This window comes from Chelonoidis abingdonii, chromosome 17 (genome assembly GCF_003597395.2).
Source record: "Chelonoidis abingdonii isolate Lonesome George chromosome 17, CheloAbing_2.0, whole genome shotgun sequence".
NCBI lineage: Eukaryota > Metazoa > Chordata > Testudines > Testudinidae > Chelonoidis > Chelonoidis abingdonii.
Genome location: NC_133785.1, coordinates 18,721,583 through 18,747,584, shown reverse-complemented (window position 1 = coordinate 18,747,584; position 26,002 = coordinate 18,721,583). Strand labels below are relative to the sequence as shown.

The 26,002-nt window shown below is 45.9% G+C and overlaps 1 protein-coding gene across 5 annotated transcripts in view; it reads right to left on the bottom strand.

The window, feature by feature from the left end:
- CHCHD6 (coiled-coil-helix-coiled-coil-helix domain containing 6) overlaps nucleotides 1-26,002 on the bottom strand; it is a 191,841-nt gene that overhangs the window by 45,817 nt on the left and 120,022 nt on the right. For 2 of the 5 annotated variants that reach the window (XM_075073081.1, XM_075073082.1), the window contains 2 exons: nucleotides 12,722-12,829; nucleotides 8,200-8,335 (listed from right to left, as the gene is read on the bottom strand). The exons of 1 other annotated variant lie outside the window; for it this stretch is intronic. In XM_075073081.1, coding sequence (XP_074929182.1) covers nucleotides 8,200-8,335; nucleotides 12,722-12,829 — 244 coding nt within the window. The remainder of the gene's footprint in view (nucleotides 1-8,199; nucleotides 8,336-12,721; nucleotides 12,830-26,002) is intronic. 2 more of the 5 variants (XM_075073084.1, XM_075073083.1) reach the window with 1 other exon arrangement.

Here is a 26,002-nt window from a genome sequence, read left to right as displayed (position 1 = left end):
CACCTCATCAGAGTAGGATTAACCTCAGCATACATGGTCAGTTTTCCTCCTTCATACTTTTCTGTAAGGTGGTGGGTAGTACAGAGATAGAGTGAAAAGGATAAGGGATAATTATGAACTCCTCATAACAACTTTATGTAAGCACTTGCTACTGACAAGAGAGAATGGTAATGTGGTAGGATCTTACTGAGTGAGGCCTGTATATGGCTTCAGCCTTACATAAAACACAGCCTGGCCATAAGCATCAGATGAGCCAAAAGGCAAACTGATGGACAGTGATCGATCCAGCGAGGGTCAATTTATCATGTCTATTTTAGACATGATAAATCAACTGCCGATCACTCTAGCATCGACTCCAATACTCCACCTCAACAAAAAGTACAAGGGGAATCAACGGGAGACACTAGTGAAGACACTGCGGTAAGTAGATCTAAGTATGTCAACTTCAGCTATGTTATTCACATAGCTGAAGTTGCATAACTTAGCTCGATTCCCCCTAGTAGTGTAGACCAGCCCAAAACGTCAGCTTGGCTGGTCCATAAGAAAAAGGTCCTGATGACGCTAGGGTGGCAGTCTGAGGGAAGGGGCAACTACTCACAGAGAGGCAAACCTCTGCAGGCATTTGTGAGAACAGAGAAGGGTTACGGTGTCAGGCCCACTGGCTCACTCTTGTAGGTCATCCTTTCTACGTAGGAGCTGATGGGAGATTTGATTGTATAATGACAGGTTATGTAACAAATCAGGCAGAAAATTCTCAAACAACTAAAACTGTAGGTGAAATTCAGATTTTATCTACTCTTGAGGGCAACAGGGGAAGGAGCCTTTTGAGCAGCAAAGACTCATAGGGACATATTTACAGAAAAGGGAAACAGGAAGCCAATAAAATACTTCTGCAAGCCTAGGGGGCCCGATTCAAGATGGGGCTGGGAGGCTTGATAAAAAACAAAGGCTTTTGCTATTTGCTCACAACACCACCTGTCTCCCTACCTGTGCGCCAAGAAACAAATTAACTAGATTTCCATTGACCCCCTTCCCCCCTTGGCATGAGAGAAAATAGAAGCCTGGTATTTCAATTCTAATTGTACGCAAGCTGTAGTAGCTCCTGGTGAAATCTGCAGTCAATAAACTAGAGACAATTTGAAGAGACACAATGGGAGCTGCCCCTCCCACAGCTTCCCCATTATCCCAGCTTTTATTCAGGTCTAAAAGTAGTGATTTTATGCTTTCTTGTCTGAAGTTCTGCAGAGATATGAAAACAGACCCAAACTAAACAGGAGACATCACAAGCAGGCCATTGTGATAGTCAATGTGTTTCCTAGCAAGCAAGACACAGCAAGCTCAGAATGCTGGTGCCCCGATAATGGAGAGTACTTAGCAGGGGTGGCTCCAGGCACTAGTGCAGCAAGCATGTGCCTGGGGTGGCAAGCCGCAGGGGGGGGCCTGCTGGTCGCTGTGAGGGCGGCAGGCAGGCAACTTTCGGCGGTGCACCTGTGGGAGGTCCACCGGTCCTGCAGCTTTGGCGGCAATTCGGTGGCGGGGACGCCAATGGCGCAGCACCAGTGGACCTCCCGCTGGTGTGCCGCTGAATCTGCATGACCAGCGGACCATCCACAGGTGTGCTGCCGAAAGCCACCTGCCTGCCGTGCTTGGGGCAGCAAAAAACATACAGCTGGCCCTGGTATTTAGGTGGAATAATACCCACTAGAGTCAGTACTGAGGCTTCTAAACTCATTGTTAGATAGGCTCCAATGGAGATTTGAAACCCAGTCTCACAAAGTGCCTCCCAAGTTCTTCTCCTTTGCTGGGAGGAAGAGACATTAGAAAAGTAGCCCTACATTCACTTGCACGGACTGCTTAAGTGGAAGTAAATAACTGAAGCATGTTCTTTGGCTCAAAGCCAGTGAAGAGGGGCTTTCCCTTACATTTCCTCAGCACATACCTTCACTTCATCCCTGCCCATCAGTCTCTGCCCCATCAAGCCCACAGGAGTAAAAACAGCCACTGTCTTACGAGGACCCAAAGGGTTTTCCACGGCCTGGCACAGGTAGCAATATCTCTATGGCACAGAGAGTCTAGGAGCCAAGGGGCCTCTTCTTCCCTTGTCTCATGATTTTCATCAGGTGAACAGCACTCCCCCCTTTCCCTTGTCCACAATGCCTCTTTGGGGATGCTCTTTTCCAGAGTTGGCCTTGCACCAAGCACCCCTTGCACTGCAGAGTACACTGCTGAGATTGGTCACTGACTCTGGCAGCTCAGCCAACAATGCCAAACTCACAGTCCTGGAGCCTCTATTGCTCTATCATTCTCCTTCCTTCATCATTCCATCATCTCCCCTCATTAGGAGTCCCAACTCTTGGCCTGCAGAGAGATGGCTGCCCTCTCCCCTTTGTTCCTTAACAAAACAGCAGGTTTGCAGAAGTCCAGTGTCATCCTGGTCATTCTTTCAGAACTCATTGGAACCCCAGCAAAGGGCTAGTGCTGAGACAGGCCAAGGAACCAGGAGCAGAAGGAAATGCCTCAAATATATTTTCAAACTAAAGGGAGTGGAATTAAACAAGGAAAAAACACAAGAAAGAAGGGAATTCTTCTATTTGTTAATGGGGTTGGGGAACTCAGAGCACATGCAACACTTCTGGCTCAGGGAGATTTTCAGGGAAAATAGGGGATTTTTTTAAAAGGACAGGCTCTGACCAATACAGGCTCTGGAAGGGGTGGAGGAACAGTCGCCATCTATTGGGAACTGCAATTTTCACTTCTATCACAGTTCAGAGTCCTGCCATCCTGTGTCTGGTTTAAACCAGGGGCTCTCACAGTAAAATTTTTGGTGGCCTCAGAGTTCAGCCACCGTTCTTGCTGTTGGCTGCTATGACAATTTTTCTGAAAATACACCTCTACCCCGATATAATGCGACCCAATAGAACACAAATTCGGATATAACGCAGTAAAGCAGTTCTCCGGTGGGGTAGGGCTGCACACTCCGGTGGATCAAAGCAAGTTCGATATGACGTGGTTTCACCTATAACACAGTAAGATTTTTTGGCTCCTGAGGACAGCGTTATATTGTGGTAGAGGTGTAATTAATTAACTTTAGGAAAAACAAATAAATATGCACATATACAAGTTCAAATCATTGTAATTTATTCATGGAAGGTTTTCTTTTTCTGCAGACTCAATAATAAAAATAACGTACTGTTCTCTATTCTTTACTGGATCTAAACAGAATAGAAACACAAATATGATGCTTTGCACATTGCAGTCTTTTGTTGGTGTTTTCTTTTTGGTTGCTTTTTAAAAAAAAAGACTTGCTAGCTAGTATGTCTGCTGCTGTGAAAGTAATATCTGTATGTTTGCTAATATCACTTTTCATAGCAGGATTATTAGCTAGTTAGGCGGCTGTGATAAGTGATATTAACAACTGTACAAATATCAATTTTCACAGCAGATTTACTCAGCCCTGGCAAGCCAGGGGACAAATTAAGCCCTGGATGAGGAGGTAGGAAAGGAGGCAACAGGTGCCAGGGGCAATGTGTGGGGGGGAGATAAGCCCAGGTCAGAGCCTGTCACCTCACGGTCAGAGCACGGGGGCCGGAAGAGGCTGCAGGGGGGCTAGAGACAATGGGGCAGAGAGTGAGCCCAGAGCCAGTACCCACCAGGGCCGTCCTTAGGCTAGGCAACATAGGCAGCTGCGTAGGGCACCTGAAAATTTGGGGCACCACTGGGTCTTAGTGTCCACCCTCTTCTTTTCCTATCCCTGTTCTGACCCTTCCTGCAGGCTCCCACAGATGGCTGCTCTAGCCTGGTGAGTCTTCCTTGGGAGGGAATCTAGTAGTTAAAAGTGAAAAAACCTCCAGCCTGCCAGACCTATTAGCACAACATTGAAACTGTTAAAGAGACATTCAAGGGGTAATAAAGCCATTTAACAGGCATTTGCCAACCCCAAGGTATATACTGACAGGTTTCAGAGTGGTAGTCCTGTTAGTCTGTATCAGGAAAAACAAGGACGAGTCCTTGTGGCACCTCAGAGACTAACAAATTATTTGGGCATAAGCTTTTGTGGGCTAGAACCCATTTCATCAGCTGTCCACGAAAGCTTATGCCCAAATAAATTTTTATACTGTCAGTTTCTGACTTTACTGACAAAAACAGTTGTGCATTAATGTAATATTTACACAGAACATGTCAGTCTACAGGACCTTAGTTTAAAATTTGCTTTAAAAATATTTCATTAGTGAGCTGGTGAAGATTATAAAATCACATTTCTAAAAAATGCTTGCATAGAGTTTTAGATGCACAATCATCTTTAGCCTTAAATGCGTGGATCTTCAGACATACAGTTTTTTAAATAAATCCTTCAAAAGACCTCCCTTATCTAAAATACACATTTTAATTACTATAGTTAAAAAAAAAAGTGCTTCCAAGTCTTCCTGTCCTTTCTGTCCATCCCTTCACCACCTCTCCCCCCACTCCCCACTGAAGAGAGCCCTTAAAGGGACAACAGTCCTTCCCTTCCAGATAGCTGGACAAAGAGTTTCCCTTTCTTTACTTCTGACTATCCGATGAACTAGTTTTAAAAGAACCCTCCAGCAAAATCAGTACCTTAGTAAGACATAAAATCCTTGTTATACCTAAAATCTTTGGAAACATATTTTTTTAAAGTTGGTGAAATTTCATAACCATGTCTCTTGTTATGGAGATCACACAAAGTAAATTACTGTTCCCTTTTTCTAAAAGCAATGAACATTGTTATGAACACACTAAACCTCTCTGATTAATTTAAAATAATGTCTTTGTTTCAGTGAGTTAAATATGTAGTAATCTGGAATGCTGGCTTAAGGTTTGAGTACATTTAAAATATAAATTCAGCTTAGAAATACTGATTAAGAAAATGTAAAACAGAGAAGAGCTGCATCATGTATTCCATTATATGTAATGTTGTATTCAGCAGGACAGCTGACTCACCCTTACTACGAAGTTTTTGCAAATAAATCTCTGACAAACTTCAGGGCATATCAAAAAACCTGTGACTGACATTTTTTATTCCCAAATTTTAGTGCTTTTAATTAGGTACTTTCTTCATGTCCATTCTGCATGAGGGAGAGGGTATGGGAGTCTCTGCGGAGAACTGTGACTCTCCGCCACCATGAGGCAGGCCGGGCATCTCATTATGCTTTGCTGTCTCGTCCTTCCTCCCTCTCCCCCACCAGGCTGTGAGCTTGGACTGCCATCCGGCATAGGGGCACCAGTTTAATAATACTGTGTAGGGCCCCATAAATCCTAAGGATGGCCCTGGTACCCACCGCTGCTTGGCTGGGATCCAGGGCTGAAGCCCAAAGTCCCACGACTGGAACCTATCACCCGCCGCCCCAGGGTTGATGCCCAAAGCCTGAGCCTCACACCCCTGGGAAGGTGAGGAATTCACTGGCTGCCAGCTCCTCCAGCGTTTGTGGCTCCAGAGGGGGGGAAGACCCAACACTTCTGGTGGCCCTGGGAGAGAGGCACTGCTTTGCACCCCACCCCGTCACTACCCAGAGGTTATGACCATTGTGGCAACATTTAAGAAATGCTGGTTTAAACTACGTCCTGGGCACCTTTCTGCCACCATCAGGGGGAGCTCTCAGAGCACTACAGGATTCATTAAGTAACATATGATGAGCATTACAAGATCTTTGGTGAAGGAAGGGCACTAGTGAGGGCAAAGCATTTCTATGCAAATAAACTGAAGTCACCTGTATACAGTGGCTAGTGGGAGCCAACACCCCTCCGTCTACAAATCAAGCTCAGTTTAAAAACATAACAAAGTTCTTCCCTCTTCCCCACCCTTCTTCAAGGTGAATCTACAAACGTGCAGAGATCTTGAGGCAGCGGGGCATTTGGTGTAAGACGTAAATTCTTTTTTTTGGTTAGTCTTGTAATAGCCTTTCATGAAAAATAGCCAGCTGCCTGTGACTGAGGCAATCCACACACCTTGGGGTTCAGAGGACACCATATACCAATGGGGTTAACTACCACGGCCAGAGTTAAACCTGGGGTAAGCCAGAGAACTCACTGAAGCTGTAAGAGCTTACACCAGGGCTCCATTTGGCCCAGTGTTTTCAGAACCTTTTAATTCATAAATTATAAAGCCAGAAGGCACTGTTGTGATTATCTCGTTTGACTTCTTATGTAACACAGGCAACACGAGTTCCCTGACTTAATTCCTGTTTGAACTAGAACAAACTAGAAAAACATCCAATCTTGGTTTAAAAATGTCCAGTGATGGAGAACTCACCACAAACGCTAACCTCAGAGCTCACAGTTACCCTGGCAGTAGCCTCTCTTCCCTCCCAGTACATACAGAGATTTCCTGCCACCTTGCCGTCCCCTGCAGCACATGAATATAATATGTGCTTCAATACCCTGCCAGCACCTCTTTCCAGCAGATTTCCACAACACCAAGGGAAACTTTCTAGCACAGTTCATTGTACACAGAAGTCTCTGGGAACTAAAATTGCCCATGTATTTGGTTTATAAGGAAAACACACAACTAAAAAAACCTCACAACCTCCAAGCTAATAGGATCTTTCACTGCCCTCTGCTGTTACCAGTCATTCAGCTTCCAATTTACTCTTTAATAATGTCAGGCTGGAGCTCAGGACTGGCAGCTTCCCAGCTTCTTTCTCAGGCAAGCTGGAGCTGCAACTTGTGAATATGCTGAAGTTTAATGCAATCTGTCTTCTCTGGTAATCACATTTCGTCTGCACTGGGCACAATAAACATATATTGGTAAATGCATTTGCTAAAGATAAACTCTGCTGGAAAGGCTACAAGCCTGATTTACAGGAGGCAAGGAGGAAGCATTGCCTAGCAGAGACTGGCAAGAGATGTGCTCTGCTCTGCACATAGCAACAGGGGGCAAAGATTGTGCAGTAGCAGCACAGGCCCTGCTTTACTTTAGAGCTGAGAAAGAAAAAGAAACCACATGTTTTGGGAGCTGGTGACTTTAGAGATACCAGAGAAAAGCCCTTTCCCTGGCAGCTTTAACCTTGCTGATTTGCAGACATACAAAGCCCTTCTTTATAAACAGGAAGGACAAAAATTCCACTAGGACTTGCAACAACATTTGGTCTAATATATCCTGACAATTTTCCCATCTCCTTCTGTTGGGGCTTCTTCTGGGAGCCGGCTGGCAGCTTGTTTCATGTTATACTTAAATCAGGCAAACAGCTTCCCCTCACAATGCTAATGCAAAGGAGAGAGGCTCCCTTCACAACAGTCTCAGCCTATCCCTTTCACACAGGTGATCCCATGAGAAGCATCTCAGTCTCATATTTCCTACAAAGCTCTGCTTTTGCCCTGAAGTCCATCCCACCATAAAACCCGACACGCTTCAAGAAATTGCTCAGTCAGAGAGGATGGCCCCATACCTGGAAGGACACTTTCCTCTTTTCTTGCACGCTAGAAATCCCACATCTTATACTCACCACCATCTCAAAGACTTTTTGTTGCCAGTTGAGAGCCCTGAAAAGCGTGAATTTCCAGTGGAAGTGGTCTGTGAATTGTGCATCTTTTCCACTCCCTTTCTTTTGTTCAAATACTAATGGACTAATTCTTCCAAGATGCTGAGCAGCCAAAATTGATGGATGTTAATGGCAGCTGTATGCGCGCCGCACCGCTGAACATCAGATCATAAGGGGTGCAGGTTTCCTATGCTGGGCCAGCAATTTTGGGATACCCATAATCCCTTAGAGGAAACACCTTGGTCTAATTTGCCAATCCCGGGGAACTACTGGCAAGCAGCAACAATAGGAGGCAAGCCCCCCAATTTTGGGGTGCAATACTAGGAGATAGAGAGCACTTAGAGCTCTGGTCATTCAAAAATATTGCTGGTGTTGGAAATATTGCTTTGTCATCTTAAATGTGAAGGACGCAGCTTGCATGGTCCATAGAAAATGTTGAGATTTGAGGGAAATGACAAGATGCATGAGAAGCTTATCAGAAACCCAAAAGTGGTTGGCACTACTGTCTCAAGATGCTAACTCAGAGCATCAGCACCTGCTGCAATTGGGGGATTCAGCAGCCTGTGGGGAGGTCCTGAGGCCTGTGAGCATTCTGATCTTGCCATCAGAGCCACAGCAACCTGAGAGAAACCTCCCCATAAGGAAAACACCATGCACAGAGGACAGCAAAGCCAGCAGGATGCAGTGGGGAAGTAACTGTTACCTTCTGTGCTGCACTAACACAGCGCTGGTACTCCTTGGCCAGCTCCGAGCACTTGAGCACTTCATGCTTGTTTTCTTGGTAGCACTTCAGAATCTCAGACTGCAGCCCTGCGCATAGAGGCTTAGTGTTCCTCCGTCTGTAGGGAAAACGAGAACAGGAGGATCTGTGACAAGGGTAATGTTCACCTACTTACTTCAACTCTACCAATTCCAATATATATGCCAACCCTCGCACTGGAACCACAAGAAAAATCTTCAAAAAATAAGTTATCCAGTAGGAATAGCAACTACCAAAGGAATCATATCATTCACAGTGCCTTTCAGTTGAGGAGTTCAAAGCACTTAGCAAATACAAGCCTCAATCTCCCATGAGGTTAGGAAGGGTTATCCCTATTCAGCAAGTGGGGAAAGAGACAGAGATTAAATGATTTGCCCAAATCACACAAAAAAATCTTTGGCAGAGCTGGAGGTAAATCTCAGGAATCCAGGCGGAACCACAAGACTCTCCAAAACAACCAGAGGTCTACCCTAAGAGTCGGAGGAGCAACCATGACTTGTTGAATAATCCCCCTCATTCTCCAATCTACGTCATAGCTATTAAAGCATGTCAAAACAAAACAAAAAGGAGCAGGTTGGGGTATGTGACTGCAGCTCAAGTAGGCATGCATGAGCTAGCTTTAATCTAGCTGGAGCAATAAAGCCGTGGCAGCACAGGTTTCAGCATGGGCTAGTCCCACATGTAATTACGCAGGGTTCGGGATGGGCTTGTACCGTCTGCATTGCAGTCCATGCTGCCATGGCTTCGCTGCTTCAGCACACTAGCTAGTTAGATTAAAGCTAGCGGAGATGTATCTACTCAGGCTGCAGTCAGACCCCATGACTGTCATGTAGACTTACAGAAGGGGTCTGAAGAGCATCTATAACTTGTTGAATAAACCACCTCACAATCTCCAATTCAAGTCACAGCTATTTAAGCACTTCAAAAAACCAGGAGGCTCGGGGTCATCATGACCATTCTAGTGGCTAGAAAGAGTAGGGAGTAAGAGTGTGACTAAATATGTTTTTTTATTTTTTTGAAGTATTTCATTCAATATTCATCAATAGGTGACATTTACAGCTACCCAGGTATAACATGGGATCTTCCTCATATACTATAAGATGTGTGTGCACAAACAGGGCTGGCTTTAGAACGTGCGGGGCCTGATTCGAAAGAGCCGCTGCCGAAATGCAACCAAAGACAGCAAAGTGCCATCACCTACACAGGCATGCATACACAAACTGCAGGATTTGCACCACACTTTAGAACTTGTGTGCATGTGTGTGCATATGTTAAGGAGGGAGTGCGCGCAGGAAGAAATTCTCAGATGTAATCGACTACACCTTAAATCCCCTCTTTTCCTGTACTGCTACATTTGTAGGTCTGCCTCTGAACATGGAGCCCACCTCTTCTTTCAACAGCACTTGATCCTACAGGCGAAGTGTAATGCTGTGCAATGACATCACATTCATTTCCTGAGCAACAAAAATGGTGTCATCAATGCATCCTTATGACTTCAGTGCACAATCAGGGAGGCGCTGAGAGGGAGTTTCTGGATGTTGCACCTGCTGCATATTTAAGCTATTATTTGAGTCACGTTTCTTTCTACTGGGCAAAGAAACTAAAAATCCTGTGCTTCTTGGATCCTTTATGACTGTTGTGAGGATGGGGAGAAGGGAGCTCAGACATGAACTTCCAGCCTTCACATTTTTTAGGTTGGGGATGCATGCTGGGGGTAGGAGGCATGATGAGGGCAAAATATTCTGTTATATCTGGATACTTCTCTGAGAAAATTGTACCAGGACAATGTCCAAGAAGTACACCTTCAGCCTTGAGCACACCACTTCTCAAGGGCAAAGCTCTAGCATGTATCAGGAACAACATGCCCCACATACCAGCCAGAGCCTGAAAAGTAACAGCAACACTGCTGCACTTGGATTAGACACAGTCAAATAATTTAGACCCTCCTTCCTCCCCAGAAATGGTATGGTCTTTAAAAGGAAGGTAACTCCTATGTAGGATCCCTGGACTTTGTTCATTATTTTGTATGTCATATTAAACAAAACAAAAAAATCTTTTAAAAGCCTTCCAAAAGTTTGAAATGGAAAAGAACTTGCAGGGAACTTCAGAAACTCATAAGATTGGCATTTTGCTCTGTCACTGCGATTTTAATATAATTCTAATCAACTCAGTGAGTCCTTCAAAATGATACCAAACAGTGCTAGGTCAGGAAATACCACCAAATCCCTCAATTCATTGGGAAAGTTAAGACTTTTTAAATTAGGTTTTTAACTCAGCGTGTTAAAAAACCTGAAGTGTATTTTGTAACTTCATCCAACAGGAGGAAGGGGGAAGAAAGATACAATATGTTATGAAATCATTCATCTATATTCACCTGAATTTAACAGTGCGATATAAGCTTCTCAGATGGACAGATACATTTTAGAGAGAGTTTGGGTTTCATTTTGCCAGTCTCAGAATGGAGGGTCATTAAGCCCTTATTTGCTGGTTCCTCACCTACTATGGTGCCTGCCTTCACTGACTAAGATCAATGACAAGTTGAGACACACTTGACGGCTCATGGCACCCTCTTGCCCAGACTGTGCCAGGGGGTGCAGGCAGCACTGCACAGGGTTAAAAACAAAACCAAATTATAGAAAGCAGCTGGTTAGGTGCCTGCCACTGCCTCTCCCCTGCAAGAGGTGAGAGATCAACCCATGTAAAATGACAGAGGTTGCTTGGGATGCAGCTGCATTACCAGTGTATCTGCCACTGCTTCACAGAACAGCCCAAATAGCAGAGCATTTACACAGCAACTGAATTTCAGTTACCCAGAGTCATCACAAACACCTTATCCCTGCTTCAATAAATTAATTTTTTTTCCAAAATGTATGCTGAGATCTCATCTACACACAAGTTGCACCAATTTAACTAAACAGGTTTAGATAGATAAATTAGAGGAATAAAACACACAGACAGTTAAGTCTATTATGGATTTAAGACATTCTTAAATCGATTTAAGAATATCTGTACAAGTTAATTGCACTGATTTAACTAAGTCTGTTTTGTAACCTTACTTAGGTAAATCAGTAGAACTTCTATTTAGACAAGGCCATTGCTTTCACTCAAAAAAGGAGTCTCATAGTTGTAAAGAAAACCTTAAAAATTTGCAAGAGTGTAACCAATGCAGTAAAGTCTCCCTGAGTTTGTAAATAGCCTAAAACAATAGCTCTGAAAGGGGTGGACTGTCCCATCTATGAGGTGCCCAATAACCATTTAGATGCCAGGTCTGTTAACTATCTCACTACTGCTCAAAGCATGTCACAGATGAAGCAGGAAGATCATTTTGAAAGCTGATTTTGGTGCTATAAGCAGGTAGCATCTGGAAAGTTCCATCATTTCTCACACCGGCCCTCAGTTTGACCTGTGGAGCTAAGAAGCTAGAGGGCAGGAGCCTAGCCCAGAGGTCCATACGAACCCCATCAAAGGGGAGGCTATCCTGGAGAGCCCAATGGGACACCTAAGCCTATGCCTGCCTGGCCCCACCATGCTCCCTCAAAAAAGGGGGTGCCTGGACTGCTCTGGTGGTGAACTTAGGGCTAAGCAGTTTCTTTCCTAGTTCCAGTAGCTGCTGCTCCTCCCTCTGTTCGAGGCTAGTGCAGCCTCAGGCAGACATCACTGTGCTGCTTCCTCTTGGATCACGTTTTTAATTGTTGTTTTAAACCTGGGAACTGTGATTGTGACATCACCGCATGACTGAGAGCTATGGCCCCAAGCACCCGTTGCACCTATGCCTTCATCTGTCCCTGCTCACGGGTGTTTCTGAACTCCCCTGAGAAGAAGCCAAGCCTGAGGAGCCTAGTGGAATCCAGCAGAATGTCATAGTTCAGACACCTCCATAATCTCCTGAGAGTGATCTCCCATTTTGGCCTCGGAAGTACCTCCCCTCCCTCGGTTAGCTACAGCCAGTAGACTCAGATTTCTCTGAGGAAGGTGGCATTCTAGCCTCCCCACTGGGCTGTTGTTGGTAAGACAGCGTTCTCAACAAAAAAGGGTCTGGTGCAGTGACACATCTGGGGCTTTCTTTGAAAAGATTTAAGGCTCACTCTGTTTTTAAATAGGATTTTTTTTTATTTTTTTTAAAGAATACAAAAAGACTATGCCGGCTCCAGAGAGGGCTAGGCTCTTAGACCTTGTTTAACATATTGAGTTATAATTCCCACCAGTGTTACTGAAACTGGTAGATGGGACTCATCTACAGGGGCTGAGAAAAAAGGACAGGAGGCAGGGTTGCAAGTTAGGGGTTGAACGATGCCCAAAGAAGAAAAATTAAGCATATCAATATGAAAGGCTAAGTCCATAATCTATGCCCCCGTCTGCGTATTAGGCAAGGTGTAAGTCAACAGGTGGAAAGAAGAACAGCTGAGACTAGAAATAAAATAACTCATTAGTTTTGCCTCTCTCATCAAACTGGGGGAAAACAAACCTTTGCTTCTCTGCTGTCCAATAGGAAGGAAGGCTGTGTACACATGAAATCCAGGATTTCAGATCCTCCTCTCCCCCTCCCACTGAGTAATCTAAATCAGGTCTTTGTCTGGAAAAGAAGGGAGAGGTTTTCTTAAATGAAACAAAGGGCATCTTTCTCTCTGCCGTCCCTTGAGGTAAGCATGGAACCAGAGAGATCTTGCTGCATTTTGACGCACTGAGACTTACCAATTCCTATCTCTTTCCGTGTATTCCCTTTATTTAATAAATGAAATCTCATCAACTTATCCTTCTTCTATTATCACTGCTGACATCAATCTGATAATATTGGCTTGGTGTGGAATCGTGCTATTATATGTCCTCCTGATATTTAATTTAAGAGAAACGTCTGCAGTGGGGTGAATATGTGAAGCAAGCTTTTTATTACTGGCAGCAGTAAGGACGCTGGGAGTGAATTAGCCATTCATCTTAGTCAGGACCAATCTAGTGGCTCAGAAGAGGTTTTCTCTTTAACCCTCTCTTGGCTGTTCACAGTGGCAGGTAACTGCTGCTCCAGCCAACAGCTGCATTCATCTGTCTTGGAAAATTCATCTCTGTGTGAATATAAACCCAGTGAAGAAGTGCAGAGTGCCCGGGAGGTTAAAGCAAGGTTCCTAAAGAATTTCCACCATCAATTCCGGGCTAGTAAAAAAGTGTTTGTCAATTAATCAAACAGTAACACTTCCCCCTCCCCAACACACACACACAGAGACAGCCAGCTATTACAGGGATAGATTAAGGCGGGGGGCAAACTCAAATGACCACGAAGGCCACATGAGGACTAGTACATTGGCCTGAGGGCCACATTACTGACACCTCCCCCCCCCCCGCCCTCAGCCCTGCCCCCACTTACCAGCCCCTCCAGAGACTCACCCCTGCCCTGCCTCGCGCACCCAGACCTTCCTGCTCCAAATTCCAACCCCTTCCACCGAAATCTCACCACCCAACTCTGCCCCTCCTGCCCCCCAGGGGGTGCAGGAGGATGAAGAGGTTGGTAGGGGGCAGGCGAGGGGTTGGGGTTGCAGAGGATGCAGGGGCCAGCAAGGGGAGCAGGGCAGGGCAGGTGCAGGGTGACTTGCAGGGGCTCAGGAAAGGGGTGGGGTACAGCGGAGGTGCGGGTGCGCAAGGGATCAGGGCGAGGGGTCAGGGTGCATGGTACGGCAGGGCTCCAGGGAAGGGGTTGGTAGTGCAGGAGGGGTGCGGGGTGCAGGGGGCTCAGGGAAGGGGGTCAGGGTGCAGGGAATGGCAGGTCAGGGTGCGGCAGGGGGCTCAGGGCAGTGGGTTGGGGTGCAGGAGGGGTGTGGCAGGGGGTCAGGGTGCAGGGTGCAGCAAGGGGTTCAGGGCAGGGAGTTTGACTGCAGGAGGGGCTCCGGGGGCGGGCTCTGGCCCAGCGCACACAGGGGACAGGGCAGGGTCCCTGCCTCTCTGTTCTGCCCCCACGATGCTTCAGAAAGCGGCTGGAAAGTGGGGGAGGAGAGGTACAGGGGTGTGTGTTGCTGTTGCTTCAGGCACTGCCCTCAGCATCTCCCATTGGCCAGGAACGGGGAACCACGGCCAATGGGAGCTGCTGGGGGTGGTGCCTGAAGCAACATCAACACACATCCCTGCGCCCCTCCTTCCCCAGGTTCCGGCCGCTTCCTGGAGTGGCATGGGGGCAGGGCAGGCAGGGAGCCTCTCCTGCCCCCGGTGCGCGCAGGGCCAGGGCTGCTCTAGGTAAATGCTGGGGGAAGGCGTAGAGGGGGAGCGCGAGGAGCTCGCAGGCTGCAGTAAATAACCTCAGCCCGTGGGCCACGTGTTTGAGACCCCTGGATTAAGGCAAGATCCTTAGGATCTAGCCCCCAGGTGTAGATGCAGGAACAAGGCAGAGCAACAGGCCTCAGAAAAGGACCCCACTGATTGCTGGTGGTAGGCTGCCTCCTTTAGGAGGAAGATCATGGACTCAGGATTGGGAGGTGGAGGGGAAGAGAGCCACTAAGGCTATGTGTACACTACTCAACTTTTACAGCCGTGCCACTGAAAAGCACGCAGTGTAGCTGCTGTTTGTCTGCAGGAGAGAGCTCTTCTGCTGATTAAAAAATTCCACCCCCAATGAGCGGCAGCAGCTTTGTTGGCAGGAGTGCTGTTCACACCGGCGCTTTTCATCAGTAAAACTTTTGTCGTTGGGGACGCGTTTTGTTTTTTTTAACACCCCTGAATGACCAAAGTTTTGCCAACGAAGTTCCAGTGTAGACAAAGCCTAAGTCTCTGCATGGTGACAGAAGGGTGGTCGTTGCACAAAACTTTGGTAGAGGTAAGTGCCATTTAATCTTAAACTTACCCCTGAGGTTAGTTGCACTGAGAAAAGAGAGCTGTAAATGCTACAGTAACATAGAATATCCTCCTGTCATTCTGTTCTAAAGATGAATGGAAAACATGCTCATTCCTCCTAGTCAGTCAGTCAGAGATGGGAGACCAGTCCAGTCCCTGCTCACATAAACCTCTGTCTTTCTACCACATGCGCATCTGCAGGTCATACAGTTGGTATCTAACTTTTCTCAAGTTCATGAGCTTTCAGATGCAGGATTTTGGTTCAGGCCCTGTTCTCCACCCTTCTGGGACAGAGTTCCCAACTCTGGAAGTCAGTTGTTTAAATAAAAAGAGTAGACTGGTATATCCCACAGCTGTGGCCTTCCCCTGCCCAACCTTCTCAGAAAAATCCCTAACCCCTACAAGTATTGTGCTATTTTGTCCTGCAACTGAAAATACACCAGCAAACTAAATTTCTAGCCCTATCATTTTAGGACACAGCAGCCCCATAGGCCAGTGCAGGAGAGCAATTTCCTCATGGTTACTATACACCAGGCAAACTAGTTGATTGTTACAGAGGTCCCAGATGTAGTCAAAAGATGCCATAGCAGATTGCTCTTTTACACTCTGGTGAACTGTATTCAGACTGAACTGTACACTGCAGTTACAAAGGAGTTTGTGGGGCAAATGGGGTGGGAAACTAAACCTAGACATTTTCATGCATCTGGTGAGGAAAAGCCCAGGGCTGGCAGGTCAGGAATGAGGTGCATTGATAGAGCTGTATGAGGGCCCAGGGCATAGCTCGGGGTGTTGCAGGTCAGGATTGACATACACTAGTGACTTGTCATAGACGATACGTCTAGACTATGAGCTGGGGTTGTGAGTCCTAGCTAGCTCTCCCCGAGCTGGTGTTCTAAAAACAGGCATGTAACTGAGGTAGTATGGCAGTGGCGAGCATGCTGAGGACACATGCTTGGCACAGCTAGTCCATGCCACTATTCACTGCTGTCTGTGCTACCTTGGCTACACTACTATTTTTAGGGAGCAAGTGCTAGTGCTGGTATATCTACAGGAGCTAGGAATCACATGGTGGGATGCTTTTGCATCACAAGGCATGTGGTGGGTATTTTAGAGTGAGTGTGTTGGTGCAATGGTCAGGTACTGTGGTATGTTGTGGCATGATACTGCACATATACAAAATACCTATGTGGCTAGCTGAGCTGGAAAACTGCATTCTCCCTTTGGTACTATTTGGCTGTCACAGACCGCATCCCGTTAACATGTCAGGAAAATAACTCCGGAGGAATACATGGATCAGGACAAAGAGAGGTTTCTTCTTTTCTGATTATCGCATCCTTATCATTTACAGCCAAAAATTAAATACAACCCAGCATTTCATTCGTAAATAACAAACTGACCACCACAGAGAAAATAGCTTCCCAGATAGTTTCCACAGCTATCAGCTGGTGATCAAGGAGAAGGACTACAGGATATTGCAATATCACAAACCCAGCACCATGACCTCACTTCTTCCTTTGGAATTCCCTGCCCCAGCAGGTCAGTTCAATAACACAGCTAGAATTAAAGAGGGGATAGTCATTTGGTGACTGAATTAGCAGGAATATTGAGTGGATGATCTAATAGATCTCTTCCACCTACAACTTGCATGACCCAATAATATTCTATTCCAAATATTAAAATGAGGTACCCAAATCGTATGTTTCAAGAGCATAACCTCTATGGTCAGGAAGAAAACACTCCTGCCCTTCCTCAAGTATTCAAGAACACTTTTCAACTGATCTGGTTTCACCATCCTCCAAAGCATCGGGATCGGACACTGCTGTGGATTAGTTACCACGCTGGGCAGAACTAAAGCCCAATCTGCTATGACAAATACTATGTTATGTCAAGTAAGAGAACAATTTGGACCAAAATAGAGAGAACCACCCCTGGGACTTCTCATAAGGATTGAGCCATTAGCCTCAGTGTTCTAGATAAATTCCAGCTCAGATAACTAAATTCTGCCTCCTGGAATTCCCTCTGCTGTTGGATACAGTATGCTGCTTTACCTCCTGTCTTCATGAACAGTTGTGCAGCACTGCAACTGAACAGCTGCTGCATCCCACCCCAGAGAGAGCTGCATTTCAGTGGTGGATGAAGCGATTGCTATATTCTAGTGGCATGGAAGTGCCACTATTGTTAAGGTTCCATTGTGTCACCTGTTTAAAGGTAGACCTTTCAAAGTCCTCTAAAATCAACACATGTAGTTGGTTTCTTTGAAATTTAGTATGCCTCAGGAGAGTGCAGGATAGTGTTAGTGACCAAAATTTGGAGTTATTTGAGCCAGGGATTTTAGACATACAAGACCCCATAGATAGCCATTTAAAAAAAAACAACAAACAAAAAAAACTGTAGGTGAGGTTTTGTTTTTTGGTATTTTGCACAGAGCTAGAGATCAAACTATTGATGAGATGCAGGTCAAAAAGGTCTCAATTCGTCAAGTTTTAGCCAAGTTAGTGTATGGTACCCACCATGGGGTAACTCAACCTCTGCCCCTGGCTCTGCCCCCACCCCCGCCCCCACTACCAACTCTTCCCCAAGCCCCCACTCCCACCCCGCCTCTTCCACCCCCTCACCTGAGCCGCGCCTGTCCCGCACTCTCCCCCCAGCACCTCCTGCTGCTGCGGAACAGCTGATTTGCAGCAGGTGCTGGGAGGAAGGGGAGACGCGATCCATGGGGCTAGCCAGCGGACAGGAGATGCAGGGGCATGGGAGCGGGCTGCTGGTGGGTATCTCCACCCACTGATTTTCCCATGGGATACTTCAGCTTTGAGCAACCCATGGAGTCGGCGCTAATGGTCACCCCTAAATGTTTGGGGATCCAACTTGAAGAAAATGTACACTTATATTGCACATGCACCAGTACAGCAAAACAGCTAGAGGGGTTTCCATGCCCACTATTGTTATATGGTTTAAACTCAACCTTGTAAGCGCCTCTCTAAAATCTGCCTTTGCAGTGGTGTTGTAAGACAGGTTGGTTCCAGGAGATGAGAAAGAGACAAGGTGGGTGAGGTAATATCTTTTACTGTGTGAACGAGACAAGCTCTGTGTAGCTCTGAAAGCTTGTCTCTATGGCCTGGTCTACACTACGCGTTTAAACTAATTTAGCAGCGTTAAACTGATTTTAACGCTATACCCGCCACACAACGAGGCCTTTTAATCATATAAAAGGGCTCTTTTAAAATCGGTTTCGTACTCCTACCCAAGTGAGAGGAGTAAGCGCTAAAAATTCGGTATTACCATATCGGATTAGATTAGTTGCGGCCGAATCGATCAGTAATTGGCCTCCGGGCCGGTATCCCACAGTGCACCATGTGGTGACTGCTCTGGACAGCAATCCAACTAGATGCATCGGCCAGTGTAGACAGAAAAGCCCCACCGAACTTCTGATTTTTATTTCCTGTTTGCCAGTGTGAGAGTCTGATAGACACGGTGGTGAATGCAGTCCCAATACCAAAAAGAGCTAGAATGGATCATACGGGAAATACGATTGGATCGCTGTATGGGGAGACAAATCTGTTCTATCATGGCCCGTACTAGAGATGAATGCAAAGCATTTGAAAAAACCTTCAGGCTAGATACAGAGTCCACAGCACAGTGCTGCGTGACAAGCAAAATAACAGAACGCCAAAGAATGAAATGGACCGCTCATTGGAGGGAGGAGAGGGGTACTGAGGACCCAGCACCCACAGTCCCAGCAGCTCCGAAAGCATTTGCTATCTTGGTTGAGCCCAATGCCTGTAGGGTCAAACACATTGTCCGGGTAGTTCAGAAGGAATCTCGTCAATGTACCACCCTCCCCCCTCTCCTGTGAAAGAAAAGGAAAAAAAGTCGTTTCTTGCTTTTTCATGTCACCCTTTCTCTGGAGCTTGCTGTAGACCCGACGCTGTACGCGCAGTGAAGAGCAGTATCCTCCTCCCCTCCCCAGTGGGCAGACGGTACCATATAACTGCTATCTGCGTCCAATCAGCCCGTAGAGTGCTCCTGGCTGGCCTCCGGGAGGCTGGCCAGCGGGTGCCTGGTTAAAAATAGATGGATTCCGGTCATTCCCAGTAGATGGTAAACCATCCTCATTGATAGCAACTGGGGGCTGAGCTCATCAGCCCCCTCTCCTTCATGTGTAAAGAAAAGATTCTGTACTGCCTAAGACTATCATAGCCAGCGGAGCTGGCTCCTCTCCCCCACACTGCTTAATGTCCTGACCTGGACTATCATAGCAGCTGGAGGCATGCCTGCCCCTCATATTTATCCAACTAAACAAGTCAGCGTTCTTATGTCCTGCATTCTTATTACTTCATGACACATAACGGGGGACACTGCCACAGTAGCCCAGGAAGGTTTGGGGAGGAGGGAAGCAATGAGTGGGTTGCTCAAGGGACATCCCTATGCCATGCAGCTCATTACATTTCTGCGGGATCTGACATGGAGCAGCTGTGCTCTCTGGTTCTCTGTTACACTGCGTTCCCTAGTACACTTGCCCCCATAATCTAGGTAGGAACTGACTATTTTTAGATACCATAAAGGAGGGATGACTCGGGGAGTGATTCCCATTTGTCTTTGTGCCCCGGCGACCTTCAGCCAGGGGACCCATGACAGCAGCCGAGGTACAAAAACACTGATACCGTCTTTGCTACTCATGCAAATAGGCCAAATGGAATGCTGCTGGTGTAGCGCTGGCAGTATCAACCTCCTGTTCAGCGGCATCCAGTACACCTACGGTGACAGTTTAAAAAAAAGCTGAACGGGCTCCATGGTTTGCCGTGCTATGGCGTCTTGCAGGGAAATCAGGGAAAAGTGCGCGAAATGAATTGTCTGCCGTTGCTTTCCGCGAGGAAGAAATGACGATGACATTTACCCGAATACACCGCGCAATGATTTTGCCCCATCAGGTAACGGGATCTCAACCCAAATTCAAGGGGCGGGGGAGACTGCGGGAACTATGGATACGCTACGGAATAGCTACCTCACAGTGCAACGTTCCATAAATGTACCCCAGCCTCGACCATGGAATGCACACACTAATAATGTGCTCAGTGGCTGCGTTGCACTCGACTTTATACAATTTGATTTTACAAACCCAGTATGTAAAAATCGGGAATAATTCCCGTAGTGTGACGTACCATATTACGTCACCCACCTTGTCTCTCTAAAATCTAAGCAGTTATTAAAGTGCTTTGAAATTGGTGTGCCACTGTGGGGGCAACAGGATACTATTAGTGATCCAACGCATTTCCTGCAAGTTCTAGGCCTCCCAAATACCACTTTCCGTCTTGCGCCTTGTACTACTGAACTCGGGTATGTCTACACTGATCAGACACCTACGCAGGCCTGTGCATCTGACTCGGGCCTCATGTGTATGTTTAAGTGCACGTGTAAGATGTTTTCTGGGCCCGGGCTACCAGCCAAGCTACTGGACCTCCCACCGTTGAGGGTCCATATAGCCCAGGTACGATTGAGCACGGACATTACACTGCAATGGAACACCCCACAGCACAAGTAGCTGGCATGGGTCAACCATGGGTTTTTAACCTGCAGTTGCGACAATTACTGGGTACGTTCTACACTGCACGATTTATTTCGAATTAGCTTAACCCGATATTTACAAAACAGACTAATAAAAATCGGTTTAGCGCTGTCCACAGTGGGATCTCAGAATCGCGATTGTTGCGTCCATGGTCCAAAGCTACCATCGATTTCCAGGAGCGGTGCACGTGGGTAGCTTATTCCATAGTTCCCCCACTCCGTGTTGAGAGCACAGTGCCTGATGGGGCAGAAACACTGCCCCGGGTGGTGGCTGGTACAGCCTCACCCCTCCTGTGAAGGCAGCAGACACCCTTTGGCCGCCTTTTCCGGGAGTGCATTGAGCAAACGCCATAGCACAGCAATTCTTTTCCCTTTTTTTTGTTTTCACGGGTGGGGGGGGAAATAAACTGAGGAGCTGTTCCCTGAACCACGCCAGCACACTGTGTTGAACCTACAGACATTGGGAGCTCAGCCAGAATGCAAATAATTTTCAGAGACTGCTGCTGTGACTGTGGATAGCTGGAGTTCTCAGTACCCTTCCTCCCTTCATGAGCGTTCCATTGAGTCTTGGCTTCCCGTTACGCTTGTCACACACCTGTTGTATCCTGAGTTTTTATTCAAACGCTTTGGCATTTCGTGTGTCTGTAACGGAGCTGGATACAACAGATTGTCTCCCCATACAGCGATCAAGACCTAGAATCTCCCGTAACGGTCCTATGCTGGACTCTTTTTTCGATTTCAAACTGCACGCCAGCCGTCTGATCAAGCTCCCGCTGGGCAAGCAGGAAATGTAATTTCAAAGTTCGCGGGGCTTTCCTGTTTACCTGCCCGCTGCATCCGAGTTCAGATTGCTGTCCAGAGCGGTCGTGCTGCACTCTGGATGCCGCCGCGAGGCCAATAACGTATTTTCCGTCCACATGAACCCTAATGAGTTATCAAACTTCGAATTTAGCGTACTCCTCTCGTTGGGAAGGAGTTCCGAATCCCGATTTAAGGAGCCGTTAAACTCGAATTAATGACGATCGTTGTGAACGGATATCAGCCGGTTTTTAAATCGTTATATCGGCCATTATTAACCGATTTTAAGAGTCGCAGGTAGACCTGGCCACATGCCAGAGGGTAGTCATGACTGTATGAATTGCAGACTTCTTGATAAGATGAGCAACTCTCAATTAACATATCTAAGGATAAGCATCACAACCTCCACCTAAAGACAAAAAAGAGTTCTGGATTTAGGGAATGTCTCCAGCAAAGAAAAGACTAACAATACAGAGTCAACTGACTCCGGGCTGACCAGGGCCACACCTGCAGAAGAGTGAAAAAAAATACAATGTGACGCTGCGAGCCCAGGCTCCAAGACCCTTCTCTACTGCTGTTGAGTTTACATCCAGGCTCCAGTCCGAGCCAAATGTCTACACTCTATTTTTAACCCACGTAATAATACAAGACCCTGTACTAAACAGCCTTTAAAACATTTAAACTTCACAAATACGCCCTTTGAGGCAAGGTAGTCTCTCATTTCACAAAATGCTGCATCTCTTTTGCTTCAGTTTTAACTGAGTTGCCCAAAGTCCACAGTCTGAGTTTTCAGCCAAGAAATGATCATTTAATCTGACCCCCTGCTATATCACAGGCCAACACCACCCCACATTAACTAAGTCCAGCAACGAAAGAGACCAGTAGTATTACCGCCCACAGAGATACTAAACTAATATGTGTGTCTCAACAGACAAGAGAACAGAAGAGACTGAGGTGCAACAATGCCCAAGCCCCTGCAATTGCAGGGAACTCACTAGAGAGGTATACAGGATAACCAACTGAGTCTAACAATTTTGATGAAGTCGTCTGCTTCAGAGATAAAATGTGTATTTATTATGTATTTTGATGTGCTGAATCAATTGACAATTAAACAAACTGATTGGCTACTGTTTTCTAGATATTTAAGTTTTTACATTTATGTCTATGATACATTGTGTAGATAGTAGAGTTTTAATCATAATTGTAACCAGGTCTTTTCAGTGTTTATGGTTGCTTTACATGATAATATTTCACCTGTCCTGTTTATGTAACACTTTAAAAATCAGCAAAAGGTTATATAAATAAATTATTATGAAACAAAAGGCAAAAAACTATTATGTACGTAGTTTAGTCCTATTCAGTGTCTACTCGGTGCTCTTGGCTTGTCTCTTGTATTCATTAAATGGAGCATCTCTTGTCACTAATCCAGCAACAGTCTGCAAGGATTGATGGGCTCCATTTGCCCTGATAGCGTTTCTCCATTGTTGCAATGTCCTGGTGAAATCGCTCCGCCGTGCTCGTCGCTCACTGCTCCGCAGTTTGGTGGAAAAAAATCTAGATGAGAGTGCAAAAATATGTATCTTTAGTGACATGTTGCAACCAAGGCATTTGTATGCTTGAGAGGTTTTCCACCTCAATCAACATGTAAGTTGTCTGCCTTGTTGTTTCCGAGAAAATCTTATGGTCCACTAACTGAGGCTTCAGCTTTCCATGCTGTTTTGCCTTGCATGCCAGTGCTGGTCAAATGCATCATCTCGAAGAAGTTCATGAATCTGAGGACCAACAAAGACATCTTCCTTTATCTTAGCTTCATCCACCTTGGAAATTTTCCATGAGATACTTGAAAGCTGCTTGTGTTTGTCAATGGCCTTGACAAGTCTTCATCAGACCCAGCTTGATGTGTAAGGGTGGTAACAAAATCTTCCTTGATTCAACAAGTGGTGGATACTGAACACTTTTCCTCCCAGGCTCCAATGACTGTCGGAGTGTGCCAATCTTTCTTGATGTAGTGGGAATCTCTGCACGACTATCCCATTCGCAGAGCTTTGTGGTATCCAGTCTGCAGACCAAGCAAGAGAGCAACAACCTTCAAATTGCCACAAAACTGCCACTGATTGGTGCCATAGTTTATGCACCTCAAATGTTGTTTCATGTTGCATTAGGTCTTCACATGGACTGCATGACCAGCTTTGAATGATGGCAAAACATTGCCATTATGCAGCAAAACAGCTTTAAGACTCGTCTTCGATGAATTAATGAACATTCCACCCATCTGATGATCGTGAACTATGTGAAGGACTGCCATAACACCATCGATGTTGTTGCAGGCTACAAGATCACCTTCCATGAAGAAGAAATGGGACAGAATCCCTTTTGAACGAGTCACGGAGACATGGAAACCCTAACATCACCTGCCAGGAGATTCCACTGCTGTAGTCTGGAGCCCAACAGCTAGACTAGAGCCAATCAATAATTTTAAGCATCATTTTCGTTCTCAGTGACCCAGAATTAGTAAAGTTTGACTACATTTATTTCAGAAGCATTTTGGCTGTAGAGATATAATCCCAGCAAGTGACCCAGATCAAATATTGCAGAGGAAGGTGAAAAACCTCCCAGGTCACTGCCAGTCTGGTCTAGGGGAAAATCCTTGCTGACTCCACATATGGCGATCAGTTAGACCCTGAGCATGCGAGTAAGACTCAGCTGAATCAGCATGTGAGAAATAGAATGCTTGGTGCCACCTCAGAGCCCTGGCCCACGCCATCCAGTGTCCCACCACCAGCCTTGGCCATCTCTGATGCTTCAGACGAAAGAGACCAAGAAAACCCAGAGTACATTGCCAGAGGGCGGGGGGATGGGGAATGACCCTTTCTGACTCCTGCAGGTGACCAGCGAAAGCCCTGAAATATGAGCGTTTAGGAATATAAAACACAAACCAGAAGGGACAAAACTGGGACCAGAACTGACGGTTCCTGACTTCCGTACTGTACTCAGCCCAATACTGTATATCATACTACTTCCCATGCTCAAACTTGTTTTCTTTACCTCACTAAACGTAAGCAGTCATTCTCCATTTCACTGATGAGTGCCCCTAGGCGGCTTCCATTTATATCTCAGGCTATTTTGCTAGACAAAGTCAAAGTAACGTCAATGACTGACCGATATAATCTCTACAGGTGCGGATACTTGTGTTATCTGTTGAATGCCAATACTCTCAAAACTGCACAAAAAGGAAGACGATATGGCCCCATCCCATTGAGCCTGCAAATTAGATAACTATTCCTACTGGCATTTTGCATGGCAGATGGCAAGTTGTGCGGTATAATAGAAAAGACTTTTTCCACAGGCAATTCAAATGTATATTTGGACATAGATTCTTTACTAGTGATGAACGTAGGATATTGACTTTGGAGGAACTCTGCCAGTTTTGAAACGGAAAGGAAAATTACAGCCTGTTCTTTTCCTTGCCAGGAGATACTGAAGTTAACAGAAGTTGATCTCATGCCTGCAAACACCACACACCATTTCATCCAAAGATGCCAAGCTACTAAGGTTGACAAGCAAAGATGAAGAATCTAAAATTAGCAGTAAAATGGCCTTTGGAAGTGAAACAAGAATGAGTCAGAACCTTGTTGCTGCAAAGAGTTCTCTGAATCAGAAAAGGAGGATGGCTGAGTTCCCACAAGGCAGAAAAGCAATATAGCAAGCAGTAACTGCATCTGAAACAAAACTTAGCCCTACAGGTGACCCAAACAGGGATTTATTTTTTTAAATAAGATAAACACCACCACTTAAGAACAGTTAAGACCTCAGATCAGGAATGGAATATGTGCAGCTCATTGAATGCATGAATTACTGTCTCTAAGAACAGAAAAATGTTGGGATGGTCAGTGCTACAGGGTTTAGGGGATAACTGCCTACTGAGAAAATGCTAAATCTATACAGATTTGAAAATTCCAAAAGCAGCCCTCGTTTATTGTACCTGCAAGACCTGAGGGCTGCAAGAGAGGAGTTTATGATGTTTTCACAAAGCTAGAGAGATGTTTTCCTTGTAGCGATACCCCCTCCTCCTTTTAGACTGCAGCCCTTCCGGATGAAAAGTGCTAAGTATTTTAGCACCTTCCTACAGTATTTTTCCTTGTAGAGATACCTCCCTCCTACTTTTAGCAGCTTCCTACAGTATTTACTTCACCCATCACCAAAATGCAGGCATTTCTGGGGTGGACATGATAACTAACAGCCACATTATATACACTACATACAATAGTGTATCCAACTGAAGCTACAGGTGAAATTTACAGAGACAGAATTAAGTAATCCAAATTAGAATTCAGGTGAGACACTGAAACTAAACACTTCAGCTTAAAGACCCCATGGCACTTTCTGCAATCTAAGCTTAAGGATGACAAGTCATGTATAAGAGGATCCCTTCAGCCCCACAGAAAAGACGGTTACTCACCTTTGTAACTGTTGTTCTTCGAGATGTGTTGCTCATATCCATTCCAGTTAGGTGTGCGCGCGCCGCGTGCACGTTCGTCGGAGAAACTTTTACCCTAGCAACACTCGTTGGGCCGGC